The sequence below is a fragment of the Triturus cristatus genome, chromosome 10 (genome assembly GCF_964204655.1).
Source record: "Triturus cristatus chromosome 10, aTriCri1.1, whole genome shotgun sequence".
Classification (NCBI taxonomy): Eukaryota; Metazoa; Chordata; class Amphibia; order Caudata; family Salamandridae; genus Triturus; species Triturus cristatus.
In genome coordinates, this window is record NC_140593.1 from 748,258,810 (window position 1) to 748,276,746 (window position 17,937).

Below are 17,937 nucleotides of genomic sequence, written 5' to 3' on the forward strand. Positions count from 1 at the left end.
AAAACTAAAATGAAGTTGATGATGCAAATAAAAGAAGCAATACAACTATTGTACTATCCAGTAAATTGAAGGATGTGCTGTAAAGTTTTTTTAATGTTTAACTCTTTTTTCAAATATGTATTAAGAGGTGAAATGAGTCTTGAAACTAACTGGGGAACGTTAAAATAAAAAAAAAGTGTGTTTCTCTTTCTTAAATGTATTGATTGATGAAATGTTTATGTCTTTAATTGTTGATCTCATTGTAGATTTAAATCTCTAATAAACTTGTGTGTTAGATCTATTTAGGGACCATTCCATACCCCTTTAAAATCCCCTCCTAGCACCAGGACACCATAGGTCATTCGTGAGAGGCTGGTGCCAGTCATATCTAGGAACACAGCATTCAGTGAAAGTGGGGCTGGGTGGATTTAATGCTTTGATTTTAAAACATTTTGATAGCAAACTATTTTTTAAATTGTTGCCAGATTCTCCTATTTCTACGGTAATACCGCATTGATCATGGCTCATCATCGGTTTCATGCCCCCTCAAAATGTTATCTTTGGTTTTAGTATCTATAATAAACGTAATCAATGACTCCCTAGCTACAGGCACATTCCCAGTGGAACTCAGGACATCATACATACAAATACTTGTTAGGCAAAACAACTTAGACACTATAGAGCCAAACAACAGCGGTCCCATCTCTAATGGTTTGTTCCTTGGTTAGAGTAGCTTTATGCAGAATAGCAAATTTCCTTGAAGAAAACCTGCTACTTTTTGACTAATACAAATGCTTCCGCCCAGGAATTGGAATTGACTCTACCATAATCTCTATATGTAGTGGCCTGTCTGAAAATCACTATAGTTAAACATGGGGTAGGTGCAGTAATATGACTTAACCTTTCAGTCATCTTTGTCACAGTGCACAATGAAACTTTAATATTCAAATTATGAGAAATTGGCGTTTAAGGACACATCCTAGACTGGATCTCATCCTACCTTATGGACAGATCAAGCATTATCTTCCTAGTTCATTTTTCCCCATCCTCCTACAGAATCAGGGCAGGCGTACCCCAAAGCTCTAGCATGTCCCCACTCCTCTTCAACATATACACTAGACCACTTCCTGATGTTATCAGATTACCTCATGTCTTATAACTGCATTAATGATACTCAGAATATCCTAAAACGTTTAAAAAATAATGCATTGTGGTAACTTGGTGGCTGACTCTTAATCATTGGATGATAACAAAACACCTTAAACTCAATGTATCAGAAACTGTAACTAGCTGATATTAGAATTAATATTAGCTATGATCAATTGATAACCTGGCCAAAGAACTAGGTACACCACCTAAAGCTTCAAACTAAGTAAGAAACATAGGAATTATCATAGACTCTACCCTCTATGAATGCTGAAGTCCTAGTAACTAGATGAACATTTCGTACTAAATGAACAAAGCAAATAACTTAAGAGAACAGAGTACTCCTTTATCGTTTTCTGAGTATGCAGATTATTTATAGTTTGACCCTCCGAGATCTTACCGGGCTGCCCCATCTAGACACATGGGAGTGCTGTGCGCTGGGAATAATGGGCCGGAGGAAACGTCACAAAGTGCCCATACGATTTGTCTCCTTGGCACACCTTCTGGCTAATCGTTGCATAGCTATGCATTGGCGTTCCCCTACGGGCCCCCCGCTGGCGGCATGGAGGGGGGCGGTGCTCAAGTGGGCCGCAGCTGAGGAGGATGCCCTGCGAGAGGAGGAAGCGAAGGGCATACGTAAAACCCCGATTTCCTTGGAGTGGGCGCTTCTGCTACATCAACTTAAACAGTCCCAGCCCCTAGCTGACCAGGGCGCGAATGCGACCACCCCTAACGCTACGCAGTCACGCGCGATACAAACCCACTCGGATGACGCTCCCCCTTAACACTTTACACCTACCCGGGAGCGGTTGGGTTCCTATCCCCGCTGCCCCGTTTCCCACGCCTATGCCGCATGTCCGCCTGTATAATCATACCCTCAGCAAGGGGTTCCCACTGTGATGCTTCACCAGTTACCTGACGAACCGCATGTGATATGGTCCGGCTGGTCCCTTTGATAGTCCATGACAACCCCTAGTTTGATCCCCCCCCCCCCCCCTGGTTTGTTCTTGATATGGCAAACACCTGTTACATTGCATATAACTGAAGTAAAAGTGATTATAACTGTCCAGATGGATATCACCTGACTGGAAACCCGTTCTTAATGACACTACGATCCAATATTGATATGTAACAACTGTACTAACAAATGCCAATAAAAACAAGTTTTAAAAAAAATGCAGATTATAGTTTTCTTCCCCGGTTTTGGATGTGACTCTGTTAATATGGGGCAATAATTTTGGGATATTGCATAGATATTTCATTTTGTTAAGTTTAATAGTTTCAAACACAAAAAGATTAAAAAGTATTTGTCAACTGTATCTCAGAAATCTAGAATCCCTATAGGTTTATCTAATGTTTTATCAATTAGAGTAATTTTAGGAAATGGGTTATCACTAGAAACTCTTCATTGTTAAATGCCTGCCAGGTCTTGAAAGAAAAAATTGTTGAATTACTCAAGATACCCTTTGTGGCATATATTTGTGCAAATAATTTACACTCTTGGTTTATTAAGGAGTTGGACATGTAGTTTGTTTACTTCTTTTTCCAGTTTATTTGTAATACATTGCAAATGGCACATCATACAAATCACCATACAGAGCGAGTTCTTCCCTCGCACTAAAGATTACAAAATGTTGTAACATCGTACACACGTTTTGTAAATGAAATGTTTGTAATTTAGGACTACCCCAAACACTTTTTAAGATTACCAATTTAACCGAGGCATGATGAGAGTGAGATATGAACAAAAGCCCAACATTTAACTTGGATATGTTGCCCATATGACTCTTCAGCAACCCAGTTTGCCAACAAAAGTTCTATAAATAGGCACCTCTTACAGACTGCAACACTTCCTTCATCTGATCAAAGTTCATCTGCTCATTCCTAGACTGTCCTTCAGGCATACCCATCATTCAGTTACTAGCAGCGTCAACCATACCACATGGAATCATGGGCTTACTACATACCATTAGCCCACTTATCTTTTGACTCCTATATGGCTTTCTAACCTCTAGTAAAGATGGGGAACTATAGTAATGACACCTTTGTTCCTTTCTTTGTAGTTGTTATCGAGGAAATTAGACTCTCGTACATGGTGCTGCCAGAAGGTTTTAACTCATTTGAATTCATATAATTCCCTGTCAGTATCATCTGCAACAAGGTGGTTGGTCACAGAATTCAAAATTTCCCCTGGCCAACACTTTTAGTTGTACTCCCCAATCTTAATGCCATGTTCATCATTCAGTACCATGCTCATTTGTTCAGTGGGGAGCTGAAAATCTGATTTGAGCCCACAGACTTTAAGCAAGAAAAAGGTACTAATCAACATCCATGTGCAGCTGATATAGAGAGCAGTCCCTGCATTAGTGGGCTATCCTGTGAGATTGGAAGTTGAACAGGGAGGGAAGAAGTATTTGTTTTTTTTCAAGTAGGAATGTTCTTGACTGGTTTCCCTACAGGGTTGACTTTGTTAAACCCCTTTTTGTGTATATGTGAATGAAGGTTCACCAGGTTACAAACACTGGGAAGATTCTCTTATAAAGTACCATGATTACAGGTACGTAACATATTTTGTATTCATTTATGTTAATTTATTTTTTGGTGGCTTGCAAGATGATTCTTGTACTTCTCTCTATTTCTCTTCTCTCGAGCGTTTGTTTTCTAAGAAATTGCAATAGTTTTTTTAAATCTGAACTGCCCTCAACCCCCATGGATTAGCTTCATTAATATTTCCTTTACACACAGTTCTTTTTGAATGAAGATGATAGCAGTAATCGAAAGGCCAGCAGCTCACAGTCCAGTGATCAGATCCACCCAGGATTATTTTTTCGAGGAGACACCGAAGACCCTACCACATCAGTCAAAGAGGAGGCTCCTGGAAGGTGAGAGCTACATTAATATTATAATAATACATAAATATTTCTGTAAAAACCCCCTTAGAGAAGCAGTAGACACAAGAGAACACTCACAGGCACTTTGTAGTGCAGGACATATTTTGAGCATTTACTATTAACAAGGGCATAGGGGCCAAATGTAAATTGAATCTAGATATTGTGAATGCTTTGTATTTATCCATTAGGTTAGCACAGGTCAAAAGACTTCCTAAGATTTGGGTTTTTAGTGATTACTATTATCTTTTCACTTTATGTCCCTCACTGACAAAAGAGAGCAATATCCTCTCCATTTTACTTAAACTGAGCATTACGAAATTTGAGAGACCTTATAATAACCAAATATACTGAACTAACTGAATGCTAAGTTGTCTACTAATGTAGTACTTTTATCCCCAGTAAGTTTGTGTATATATATATATTCACTGAAAAAACCATGGGTTTCACACACGTTATAGTTAGGAATTAGCATTTAAAAAACCTTAGAAATTCAATGAAAAAACCAAAGGTTTCACACATGTTATAGTTAGCTGGACATTTCACTCGTAAAAAACCAATGAAATTTCCCCGTTATAGTTAGTTCAGCTAACTATAACTCGCGCGCCCGCAATGCACTACTGATGACGTCACATATTACATCACTCATGACATGGTCACGGACATCACTCATGACATCACTGATGACATCTCAAATGACATCACTGATGACATCACTGATGACATCATCCAGTGAATGTGTGTTTTTCTGAAAATTAGATATGTTTTATATTTATGTATATCTCAAGGTCAATGGAAGAATAAATGGGTATATAAGTGTCTAAATGGCTGCTTTTTTTTTGAAAATTTTTTTGTGTAACTGACTAATTAAGTGTATCATAGTGAATACATGGCTTACTGAGTAATGTTTAAATATGAAAATATCTGTATCAGTTTCTCACTTTGTGTATAAGTGGCTGCCTGGGTTGGTGAGTAGCTTCATGGGTATCTATATAGGTAAATAGTTCTTTTTTTAAGTATCAGTCTGAGTGTCTGTATGGTTTCGGTGGGGGGTATTATGTAGTGCATTGGTGCATGAATGAGTGATTCACTCTTTGTATGTGTTGAAGACAACATGTGTGCAGGACTGTATGGGTGGATGAGTGTGTGTATGGGTGTGTTAGTGAGTGAATGACTCTCTCAATAGTGTCTTTATGAGTAACTACATATCTATTAAACTAGTATATGTGACTATTGGTGTATATAAGTGAGTATATGTGACAGTGAGAGATTGAAAGAGTTCCTGTATGAATAAGTATGTGTATCTATAAGTGATTGTTTTTTAGACTAACTATGTGTAGGTTTCCGTAGAAGTAAGTGTGGTGGTGTGTGTATAACTGTATAAGCTAATAAATGTATGTTTGTTTCTTTATTAGCATGAGTGACTATGTGTGAGTAACTCTATGGATGAGTGGCATTGTGTAACAGGATGTATAGATGTATGAGTACATATGATGAGTGAGTGCATGTATGAGTGACTGTATAGGACTGTTGGTGAATGAGTGGATGTGTATGTGGTTCTTAGAATTACTGAATAGGTTGTTGTAACTGATATTGGTATGTCCATTATTTTGAACATTTTAGTTTCTATTTTTGTATGTGTGTATCAAAGGTTATATTAGGGGAAGAGGAGGTCTGCCACTCTATCACAAGGATGATGTCATCAGTGATGTCATTTGAGATGTCATCAGTGATGTCATGAGTGATGTCAGTGACCATGTCATGAGTGATGTAATATGTGACGTCATCAGTAGTGCGTTGCGGGCGCGCGAGTTATAGTTAGCTGAACTAACTATAACGGGGAAATTTCATTGGTTTTTACGAGTGAAATGTCCAGCTAACTATAACATGTGTGAAACCTTTGGTTTTTTCATTGAATTTCTAAGGTTTTTTAAATGCTAATTCCTAACTATAACGTGTGTGAAACCCATGGTTTTTTCAGTGAATTTGCAAGGTTTTTTAAATGCTAATTCCTAACTATAACGTGTGTGAAACCCATGGTTTTTTCAGTGAATATATATATATATATCATTACTAAATATCTAAGCTAAGTTCAGTTTTCTTTGCTTTTTCTTGGAATTGGTCAAAACTAAAGTTGGGTTCTGAACAAAACTAAAATCCCCCCCAAAATTAACCCACTTCTTAATAGGATAAGTGATTAGCATGAATGGGGTTGTCTTCATCTGGAGCATAAAAATGCCTGGATAAACTGAGCAATCAGTCCAGAAGAAGAAGTTGCCATCCCACGGTGCCCAATTTTAGTAGAAGAAAAGACACTGTCAAAGGACCAGGTCTTGAACATACTTAAATTTAGCAACCTTATGTTCATAATGTGAGTGTCCTGTAGGAATAAAAATGCAGGGTTATAGATTATACTCCCCCTTGTATGTCACATATAGCCTAGTTTTTATTCTAGAATGGTATGAAACAGCCAATCAGTTCTTTTTTTTATAAAAAAAATATGTATGCCTCCATTTCCAAACTGTCTTTCATTTCTTTTTACCATTCTACTGAATTACACCTCCTGAGTGCATCCAGTTCTCCTTTGAAGATGTTCACAGTGTGGATTGTAGGGCACAGCTATGTCTTCTGGAGTGAAAAGTATGCAGAGAAAACAGATATGGTGAGAGACCTTGCTTTGCCAAATGTAGACATTAAATGGATTGGTCAGAGAGGGTTAAAGTGGCACCAATTGATGCCATTGGTGAAATCCTTCATGCAAATCCAACACCCTGACCTCATAATAGTGCACTGTGGTGGCAATGACCTAGGCACTTTGACTGGGGTAGGTCTGGAAATGCTTATGAAGGACACCTTTGCACAACTGTTTTCACTTTTCCCTAAAACTGCCTTTGTGTTTTCTAACATATGCCAAAGGCAAAAATGGAACTGGTCCAATCATTTCTGTCCGCAGATTGACAAAGCAAGAAAGCACGTCAACAAATCTGTTTCTGCTTTCCTCCGTGACTATGGTATGGGTTCCATTTACCACAACAACTTGCGTTACGACATGCAAGACATTTATAGAGGAGATGGTGTGCACTTCAATGATGAAGGGAACAGAGTCTTCCTCTTGAACCTTAGACTCTGCATCGGTACTTACTTGTAGGTACCACTAAAAAATCAAATCACTTCATAAACACAACGGCTCTTTTTAGAGCCCCCTAATATCTAAACTCTTAAATCTGCATTTCATTTCTTTTTTTTAATTTTTTTTCTACCGTACGCGTACGTTGAGCTTACCGTACGCGTACCCCGCGATTTTTTTTAAAATCAATAAATGTTTTCTTTGTACTTTTCTGTCCTTCTTTGACCCCCTTACAAATGTTAGGGGGTCTGTAACTCTCTCCCTTGCCCCCTTTTCAAGATATCACCCTTTTTTTTCTGAGTGAAACACACGAAATGGCGGCCGCCGCTTCCTGGTTTCGACCGATTCGAATGTTTACTAAGATCTAACAGCCAATCAGAATCGCGCTCGCGCACGCCACCGTACGCGTACGGTAAGCGCACCGTAAGCGCACCGTAAGCTGGCTCAGATATATATATTGATTTAAAGGCTATTTTCTCAGAATCTACTGAACAGATTTACACCAAACCTACAAAAGGCACTTCCTTGACCTGAGGACTACCTCTCTGCCAAATTTCAAGTAATTTTGTTCAGCCGTTCGGGCTGTAGCTGTGTCTAAAGGTCCTATGGAAAAATGCATGGGAAAAACGCGTTTTGGGACCCCCCTTTTATCTCAGCCCCCGCTTGACGAATCCCCCCGAGACTTTCAGGGTAGGAGCGGAGCGTAGCGCCCCACCTATTTTGAAAAATTCGCGAGGATTTGTCGACCGGCGCCAAAGTTATTCAAAATAGAATGTTGCGGATTTCCTATGGAAACGTGGTCCTAACTATAACTACCTACTGGCGACCGCCAGTAGGTAATATTTATATATATATATCTATATCCACAGAAAAAACCATAGGTTTCAGGGGTGTTATAGTTAGCTGGACATTTCACTCGTACAAAACCATAGAAATTCCTCCGTTATAGTAAGTTCTGCTAACTATAACTCGCACGCCCGCAATGCACTGCTGATGACGTCACATATTACATCATTCATGACATGGTCAGTGAAATCACTGATGACATCTCAAATAACATCACTGATGACATCACTGATGACATCATTAAGTGAATGTAGGTTAGTTTGACATTTAAATATGTATTATATATATATCAATCTGTATTGAAGATTGAGTGGATATATAACTGTCTGGATGGAGGATTTAGTAGCTGTCTGACAGTCTGTTTAAGTGAGTAATTAAAAGTGTCTCACTTAATACATGGATTAGTAACTAAACTATGTGAATGTGTGCATCACTGTCTCTGTTGTTGTATAACATGCTGCATCAGTTGGTCGCTAACTACATGAGTGTGTATATTAGTTATTGATTAGTTGGGTGAGTATTTGTATGGGACACTGAGTTTGTGTGTGGTTGGATGGGGTGTGTGTAACTCTATGCATAGATGTGTGAATGGTTGATTGACTAGGTGTATAGGTTTAAGAGTGCATGTGGAAACAGTTGTTTGGGTGACTGAGTGTATTTATTTGTGTGTTGGTGAGCGAATATATATTTTAGTTGTACATCTTCAACAAAGTAAAAAAATAAAAGGCATTGTATGTGAGAGTTGGTGTATATAAATAAGTATATATAAGAGTCAGTGATTGTGAGAGTAACTATATGAATGAGTGTATAATTGTAATGCTGATTTTTTAACATATTAACTATGAGTTACTGTGTGTTTGAATAAATGAGGTGTTGTGTGTATAATTGTGTAAGTGAGTAAATGTAAGTGTGATTAATTGTTTTCATGAGTGAGTAGGATGACTGCATAACCGACTAAGATGACTGCTGATATGTCAATGTCTATATATGTGTATAAGTGCATTTGATAGTGTTCTATTAATTAGTGACTGCATGTATATGTGATTCTGTTGTTGAATGGGTAGTTGTGTGTGTAGACTTAGGAATCAGTGAGTGGGTACGTAGTAACTGGTATTGGTGTGTCAATGGTTTCAAATATGGTACTCTGTATTTTACAGTGAGTGATGAAAGGTTATACTAGTGTATGATGAGGTGTATCAGATTCTCACGTGGATGATGTCATCAATGATGTCATCAGTGATATCATTTGAGATGTCATCAGTGATGTCACTGACCATGTCATGAATGATGTAATATGTGACATCATTAGCAGTGCATTGCGGGCGCGCGAGTTATAGTTAGCAGAACTAACTATAACGGAGGAATTTCTATGGTTTTGTACAAGTGAAATGTCCAGCTAACTATAACACCCCTGAAACCTATGTTTTTTTCTGTGAATGTCTAAGGTTTTTTAAATGCTAATTTCTAACTATAACGTCACTGAAACCTATGGTTTTTTCAGTGAATTTCAAAGCTTTTTTAAATGCTAATTTCTAACTATAACGTCTCTGAAACGTATGGTCTTTTCAGTGAAAATATATATATATATATATATATATATATATATATATATATATTACCTACTGGCGGTCGCCAGTAGGTAGTTATAGTTAGGACCCCTTTTCCATAGGAAATCCGCAACATTCTATTTTGAATAACTTTGGCGCCGGTTGACGAATCCTCGCGAATTTCTCAAAATAGGTGGGGCGCTACGCTCCGCTCCTACCCTGAAAGTCTCGGGGGGATTCGTCAAGCGGGGGCTGAGATAAAAGGGGGGTCCCAAAACGCGTTTTTCCCATGCATTTTTCCATAGGACCTTTAGACAGGGCTACAGCCCGAACGGCTGAACAGAATTACTAGAAATTTGGCAGAGAGGTAGTCCCTAGGTCAAGGAAGTGCCTTTTGTAGGTTTGGTGTAAATCTGTTCAGTAGATTCTGAGAAAATAGCCTTTAAATCAATATATATATCTGAGCCAGCTTACGGTACGCTTACCGTAAGCTTACCGTACGCGTACGGTGGCGTGCGCGAGCGCGATTCTGATTGGCTGTTACATCTAAGTAAACATTAGAATCGGTCAAAACCAGGAAGCGGCGGCCGCCATTTTCTCTCTCGCACTCTGAGGGGAGGCTGTAAACAAAGGCAAAAAACATATAAAGGGGCTGTTTAGACAGCGCCCATGCACATAGCCATGTTAGTTGAGTCCTCAAAGATCCCCTAAGGCCAAAAACGGTACATTTTTATTTTTTGAAAATTTCGCCGATTATGCTTACCGTACGCGTACGGTGCGCTTACGCTAAAATTTAAAAAAAAAAAAAAACACTCTCTGTGCATGGCGTATTATTGTCATCACTTACAAATTAAATTTAACAGATTACCTATCACAAGGAAGCGCATAATATGTCCTCCATGTGCGCACGGTGCGCTACGCGCACCGCGTGCCCACCTTGCGTGTACGGTACTAACTGCGTAAAGTGGGCACGCGGTGCGCGAAGCGCACCGCGTGCTCACCGTGCGCGCACGGAACGAACTGCGTTAAGTGGGCGTGCACGCCACCAATGGCGTAAAGTAACTTAGCATTTAAAAAACCGTACAAATTCACTGAAAAAACCATAGGTTTCACACACGTTATAGTTAGGAATTAGCATTTAAAAAACCTTGCAAATTCACTGAAAAAACCATAGGTTTCACACATGTTATAGTTAGCGGAAATTTTACTGATAAAAAACCAATGAAATTCCCCCGTTATAGTTAGTGCAGGCAACTATAACTCACGCGACCGCAATCTTCTGCTGATGACATATGTGTCTTTATGAAAAAAAAATATTTGTAATATATGTATAGCTAAAAATGTATGGAAGAAGACATGGGCAAATAAGTGTCTAAATACAGTATTAGCATCAGCAGAGGATTGCGGTCGCGTGAGTTATAGTTGCCTGCACTAACTATAACGGGGGAATTTCATTGGTTTTTTATCAGTAAAATTTCCGCTAACTATAACATGTGTGAAACCTATGGTTTTTTCAGTGAATATATATATATATATATATATATATATATATATATATTCTGGCAATTCCTTCTAAGTCCTTAGGAGGAGAAACGAAGCTGTGTGCGGTTCTTAAATTCTTTTATTCAGCCACTCTGCCAAACGTGTTTCGAGTGCAACGCACTCTTGTTCACTGACAATTGAAATCTAAGCGAGCGGCCATTTTTACATTATTTTCCACGTGATTTGACTAAACTACAATAAAGGTGCATTAGAAAACAGACTTGTAGTTTTTTTGTTATTGTACTATTTTGTGTGAGCAGCACGCGACAATGGACAAAACGCCTTAGTTGATATTCATTAAAATAAAAAAAGCGTGCAAATGTATAAAATATACAATTAAGCGAGCTTTTTTTAAAATACAAATATATACAATGATAATTAAATATTATACATAATTTTTTTATTTTTTATTTTTTTTTTAAAACCTTTATTTATGTCAGTCTGGAACACAGCTATTCAGCCGACATCCCGGAGGTTCGGCAGCCAATTAAGTACAACACATGGAAGTGTCCACAGCTCTGGTACAGGAAAGAACAAAGGTTCCTTTTTTAGAACAACCTAAAATAAATAACACAAGCAAGGCATTATACACAATAAACTCGTGCCAGTTCCCGATGGGGGCGCGGCCCCATTCCCAAAGACAGAACAAAGCCACCGGTCGGGTGGATGAGGGAGAAGCAGAGGCGCTAACAATCTAGCATATTATCCTCATAAAAATCCCAAGTTGGAAGTGAAGCTAGGGGGAAAGCTGCTCCTCTAACGGTTCAGTGGCCGGGGGCAGACATATATCACCCCAATACTGGTTCCATCGCCCCCATATCTTATGCCATTTCTTAGGCCGCCCCCGGGCACTATACACCGTCTTCTCCCTAAACATGCTCCAGTCCATATTTTCCATCCATGCTTCCATGGCGGGAGGTCTCTGAGAACCCCACAGTCGCGCAATATCACGCTTCGCCACCATATTTCCTAGGGTCACCCATTGAGTCTGCGCCGCATCATAGTCAGTAGGACCCCAGACATTCAAAAGACAGCGCCGTGCCTCTGGCAGCAGTGCAATGCCTGTGACCTCCTGCATCACAACATGAATTCGCTTCCAGAACTCCGTGATCACACCACATTCCCATATGATATGTAGGAAGGTGCCCACCATCCCACAGCCCCTCTTACATAAGCCATCCTCGGAGAAACCCATATGAATCAGTCGGGGCCCCGTGACATAGACTCTATGAAGTATCTTAAGCTGTACCAGCCTTAGCCGTGCCGGGATCGCGACCTCCTTAGGAGAGGAGATGGCATACTGCCAGTCCTCATCATCCAGTTCCAGGCCGTCCCTAGTCCACTTATCACGCACCCCGAGGAGGAGGTCAGTCCGGACATTAACAAGCTTCTTGTAGATTAAGGAGATTGTACTCTCCGGCATATGGCCATCTAGGATCCGATCCTCCAAGGGAGAGGACTCAGGCACAGTCTCCCCCTCGACGAGGACGGACCGCAGAGCGTGGCGCACCTGTGCATACCGGAAATATTCCGTACCCTCCAGATCGTACTCCGTCCGTAGCTCATCAAACGATTTCACTCGTCCCTTAACCAGCAGGTCCCCCACTCTGGATATCCCAATCAGGTCCCATTTCTCGAACCCCTTCGTGTGCCAAAGTGTCCCCAACACATCTGAGTCAAACAGCGGAGTAGCGCGGGTAAGCCTATCCTTCCAACCCAACGAGTTCGTAACAGCCTTCCACACTTGCACCGCCATCTTGGTCGGCCCCGTGAGGGACCCATCCATTGACCTGGAGTAGAGTTCTCTAAAGTAATTACCCCCGCGCAGCAACCACCGATCCATAGCGAAGCCGGGGCTCAGCGCCGGTCCGTAGACGCCGTGGTTGATCGCACTCAACTGGGTGGCCCAATAGTATCTTCTAATGTCAGGAAGCGCGATACCCCCATCGTACCACGGAAGGGTCAGCTTTGCAATAGCTATACGCGGTCGGCTATCCCACAGCAGCGAGCGCTGGAGGCTCTCGACCTCCCGAAAATAGCTGGCCGGGACCAGCTCCAGGGTATTCTGCAGGGCATAGAGAAAGCGAGGAAAGAGACATCATTTTGAACAGCGCGGCCCGGCCTAGGAGGGAAAGCGGCAACTGCCGCCAACCCGCCACATCCCACCGCAGGCGCGTCAATGGAGGGAGCAGGTTTCTCTCATACCGAACAATTGGATCGGTGGAGATATAGATCCCTAGATACAAAAAGCCATCCCGGGCGATCTGGATCGAGCAATTCCGCGGGAGAACAGGGACGTCTCCACTCAGGGCATACAGATACGACTTGCCCCAGTTAATGGTGAGACTCGAGTTCTTACCAAAAGAAGTCAAAATGTCACAGACTACTATGAGAGACTTCCTGGGTGAAGTGAGGTATAGCAAAATGTCGTCGGCATAAAGAGAAATGCGGCCCTCATGATCTGGTGACCATCGGATCCCCCTTATGTCCGGGTGCCACCGTATCCATGCCGCCAGCGGTTCAAGAGCAAGAGCAAACAACAACGGCGACAGGGGACAACCCTGCCTGGTGCCCCTCCCCAGCTCGAACGGGCAGGACGCCCTACCATTGACCGCGACTTTAGCCAAGGGTCCTTCATATAGTAGTCTCACCCAGCCAACAAAGCCAGGCCCAAAGCCGAATTTTGCAAGTGCAGCCCACAGATATGCCCACTCTACCGTGTCAAAAGCCATCGTGGCGTCAAGTGCAGCCACAATGGTCGACTCCTGCAGCGTCCCCGTCCTTGCGAGCATGCCGTGGATGCGCCTAAGGTTCAACGCCGTGTTGCGGTGCGGGATGAAACCGGATTGGTCCGGATGGATCAGATCCCCGATTACCCTAATCAAGCGGTTGGCCAGTATTTTAGCGAGGATTCTCGGCTCGGCATTAAGTAGCGAAATCGGCCTATAGGAGCTGCATTTATTCCTGGGCTTGCCATCTTTGTGTATGACCACAATTGTCGCCAGGCGTTGGTTGAATGGAAGGCATCCCATCTCACGCGCCTCTACAAACATAGCTCGCAGATGTGGAGCAATCTTGTCCGGCCGGAGTTTATAGAACTCAATTGGCAGACCATTCGTGCCCGAGGCCTTGCCCGAGTGCAGTGAACGGATAGCACCCGCGACTTCGTCAGCTGTGATGTCACCATCTAGATCTTCCCTGTCTATGTCAGAGAGACAAGGCAGAGCCAGATCACGCAGAAGTTCACACGAGTCCTCCACCGGCCTGTCCGACACCGAGGTGTAGACCGTGCGGAAATAATCTGCAAAGCACTGGACTATGCCATCCGGCTCAGTGACACTAACGCCACCCTCTGTAACAAGTTCTGGCACCACACGATTAACCCGCTCTTTTTTATCCAGCCACGCTATTAATTTCCCGGCCTTGTCCCCAACATCGTACAGTCGCCCCTGCTGCTCCCTACTCAGGGCTTTGGCCGCGTCCGTCACCAGGGCCTTATATTCCGACTGCTTAAGGCTCAATTTATGCAGCGTTGCTGCCGTAACCTCCTCCTCCAAGACCAACTCTAGAGCCGCTATCTCCGCCTCAATCTGTGCGACCTCCGCATCCCTCCGACGTTTGGCTGCCGCTATCAAGTAAAGGGCCTCTCCCCTCAGCACAGTTTTAAACGCTTCCCACAAAGACACCGCAGACGTGACCGAGCCTAGGTTTTCCTGGAAGTAGAGATCGACCGCCTTCAGCACAGCGCTACGAGTACTAGGGTCACGGAGATACCAGGGGTTAATCGGAGCCACCCTGCCCACCACCTCTCGACCAACATCCATACAGATCCACACCGGCGAATGGTCAGAAATACCCCTAGCCATGTGCCTAGCCTCAGACACAAAGGAGGCGTGTGCAGCCAAAGTAAGTACATAATCAATTCTAGAGAGACTGCCATGCGCCCCTGAGTGGAAGGTGTACTGCCGCTGAGTGGGATGCAGCAGTCTCCAACAGTCAACCAGACCAAGGGTATCCACGAAATCTGTAAGCCATTTCTGCGCCCCCCCAGAGCTTCTTGGCGGGTGTCTATCAAGCAATCCGGAACCAACCGCATTAAAATCGCCACCCACCACCAACATCCCTTCTGGGAGATCCAGCAGAGCCCTCCCCAGGTCCTCAAATGTGGAGGGCTGCAGCGCAGGAGGGACATAAACAGAAACCAGGACCAGCGTCCTGCCCTCCCACCTCCCCGCCACAGCCGCAAATCGCCCCCTTTCATCAACAGTGGTGGAGTCAACCTCAAACGGCAGTGAGGCCCTAACAAGTATTCCAGCCCCTCTGGAACCCGAGGAGAACCCCGAATGCGCAACGAATTTGTAGCCCTTCCTGTTGAGTGCGTAGCACGTGTTACCTATCAAGTGCGTCTCTTGCAATAAAACTATATCAGGGGAGCATCGCTTCAGAAATTGCAGGACGATTCCTCGCTTAATACGATCCCCTAAGCCGTTAACATTCCAACTGAGTATCTTTAAGCCCCTACCCCCCATCCCGAAATGTAAGGAGACCACCACCCCCCATGAAGAACCGCACTCGAGCTACAGAAGCTTGCATCACTACGCCTTGCAAAACAAAAACCAACAACAACCACCTCAACAACCCCATTCCACCCCCCACCCTGCACCCCTGCGTAAGCTTGAAAAGCCCCCCCAACTTGCAGTGTGCCTGTCGCCCTATTCTAAAACTAGTCTACAAAAAGAACCCCAGAGGAGGAAAAAGCTCCCTTCATACCCCCGCCGCCCCCCGGGTTACTACCCTCCCGGAGAGACCGAAAACTGTGATTCACTGTCCTGGGCAAAGTCAAAATGATCTAGCACCAGAGTCCTCACTCGTGTTCATCACCGCCACCTTCTGCTCTACCAGCATGCTCCCCGCCAGCCCGTCGTTGGGGCAATGTATCCAGCCAGTCTCCGACCATGTCCGGTGATTCAAAAAAGAAAGTCCGCTCTTCATACACCACACGCAATCTGGCCGGGAAGAGCATGGCGTATTTCAGTTCCATCCCTCTGAGCCTTCTCTTAACCGCCAGGAAGCTCTACCTTTGCTTCTGCACCGCCTGGGTAAAGTCAGGATAAAAACTCACTGTGGTGTTCTGGAAAGTCATCGTGCCGGACACTCGTGATGCTTGTAGAATGGCGTCACGGTCCCTGAAATTAAAGATCCTGGCGACAATCGGTCTCGGAGGGGCCCCCACCTTGGGCCTCCCGCCAGGGACTCTGTGGGCCCGTTCAACAGTAAAGAACTTACTGAGGCCTTTGGGCGCCAGATGGTTTACCACCAAGTCCTCCACGAACAGGTCCACCGACTGTTCCTCCGAGTTTTCCGGGACCCCAATAATGCGCACGTTATTGCGCAGTGCCCGGCCTTCAAAGTCCTCCAGCCGTCGGGCAAAGAGGTCGTTAGCCGACCTCAAATTTCGGACTTCCAGCTGCAGGTCAGAGACATCACCCAGGAGGCCAGAGGTTTTGGGGTCCAAAGATTGAACCCGTTCATTGGTTTTCCCCAGATCTGCCCGAATCAAGTTGACGTCGATCGAGATTGTGTCCACTTTATGTGCCAGGGTCTCAAATTGCCGCCCGATAGAGGCCTGCATCCCCTCGATGGCCCCCATGACATCCTGCAGGGTTGGTTCCGTAGCGGGGGGCAAACCAGCCTTCAAGGCTTCCAGTGGCCGACCCGATCCGCCCGGTGACTCCTTCTGCTGGGCATAACGATCCATGTTGTTGGTTTGGGTGTATCCTCCCCGCCTGGTGTTCTTGGGCTTCTGTTTTTCGGCTTCCGATTTGGCTGACATCGTGATCTGCTGCCAAAAACAGTCCCCTTGCCCATCCAGAGAAGACAATGCAACAAGTGACCGGCGCGGCTCACTCCCAGGCCAGGGCGCGATGAAAGCAGGAAAGCGAAAGCGAAAGTGATGACACCGTCCTTCCGATGGCTCGCCCCTCACACGGCCGCTGTTGTTCAATTAGTGCTCGGGCACCGCGCCAGTGCAAGCCCCGGGCATCTGCCGGGGAGTAGGCCGCAAACTTCCATGTGGCACAACTTCGGCCTCCGGTAGGCGATTTCAGTCCGGACAGCGACAATCACCTCAGCAACGGCTCGCCTCCAATGTTCCGGGTGTTAAAGGCAGGATTCTTCACAGGATATTTGCCGGAGGGAGCGAGGGTCTCAGGAGCTCTGAGCTCACACGGCCATCTTGGTCACGCACTAGGCTCCTCCGATTATACATAATTTTAAATATTTTAAATATTTCCTTTGTTTCTCAATAAAGCCCCAGTGGGCTCACGTAAACAAGGCTTTGCCTATCTTTGCTGCTCTTCATTATTGCCCCAGTGGGCATATCACAAGCATTGATGCAATTTCATTTATTCTACAAGTCTTAAAATCATCTTAAAACCCAGCATTAAAACCCAACACTAAAACTGATAAAGGTGAAATATCTCGATGTTCAGACTAAATGAGTATACAAATCTTTTTCTTTGTTCAGACCGTCCGGTTGTTTAGAATTTAATTCTACAATATATCGTGACTCCAATTTTCTCAAAATTCTTTCACAGTTCCCACCTCTTGAGTTTTTTGCCACAGCATCAATGACAAAGTACGTTAACCCTTTTGCATCTTTATTGTGAAATTTCTCAAAATGTCTGGCGACCGGATACGTCCGGTCACCATTCTTTATAGCCCTGGGGTGCTGTAAAATTCTCTTATGCACCTCTAAGATTGTGCTTCCCACATACTCCAGGCCACAAGGGCACTGGAGCACGTAGACAGCATAATCTGTTTTACAGGTGAATTTACCTCTGATTCTCTTTAGATTTCTACT

The 17,937-nt window shown here is 43.7% G+C and overlaps 1 protein-coding gene across 11 annotated transcripts in view; it reads left to right on the top strand.

Moving 5' to 3' along the window:
* The window catches only part of LOC146789947 (anion exchange protein 2-like), a 2,390,686-nt gene that overhangs the window by 1,352,420 nt on the left and 1,020,329 nt on the right, over positions 1–17,937 (top strand). For all 11 annotated transcript variants that reach the window (XM_085628246.1, XM_085628245.1, XM_085628249.1 and 8 more), the window contains one exon: positions 3,871–4,007. In XM_085628246.1, coding sequence (XP_085484372.1) covers positions 3,871–4,007 — 137 coding nt within the window. The remainder of the gene's footprint in view (positions 1–3,870; positions 4,008–17,937) is intronic.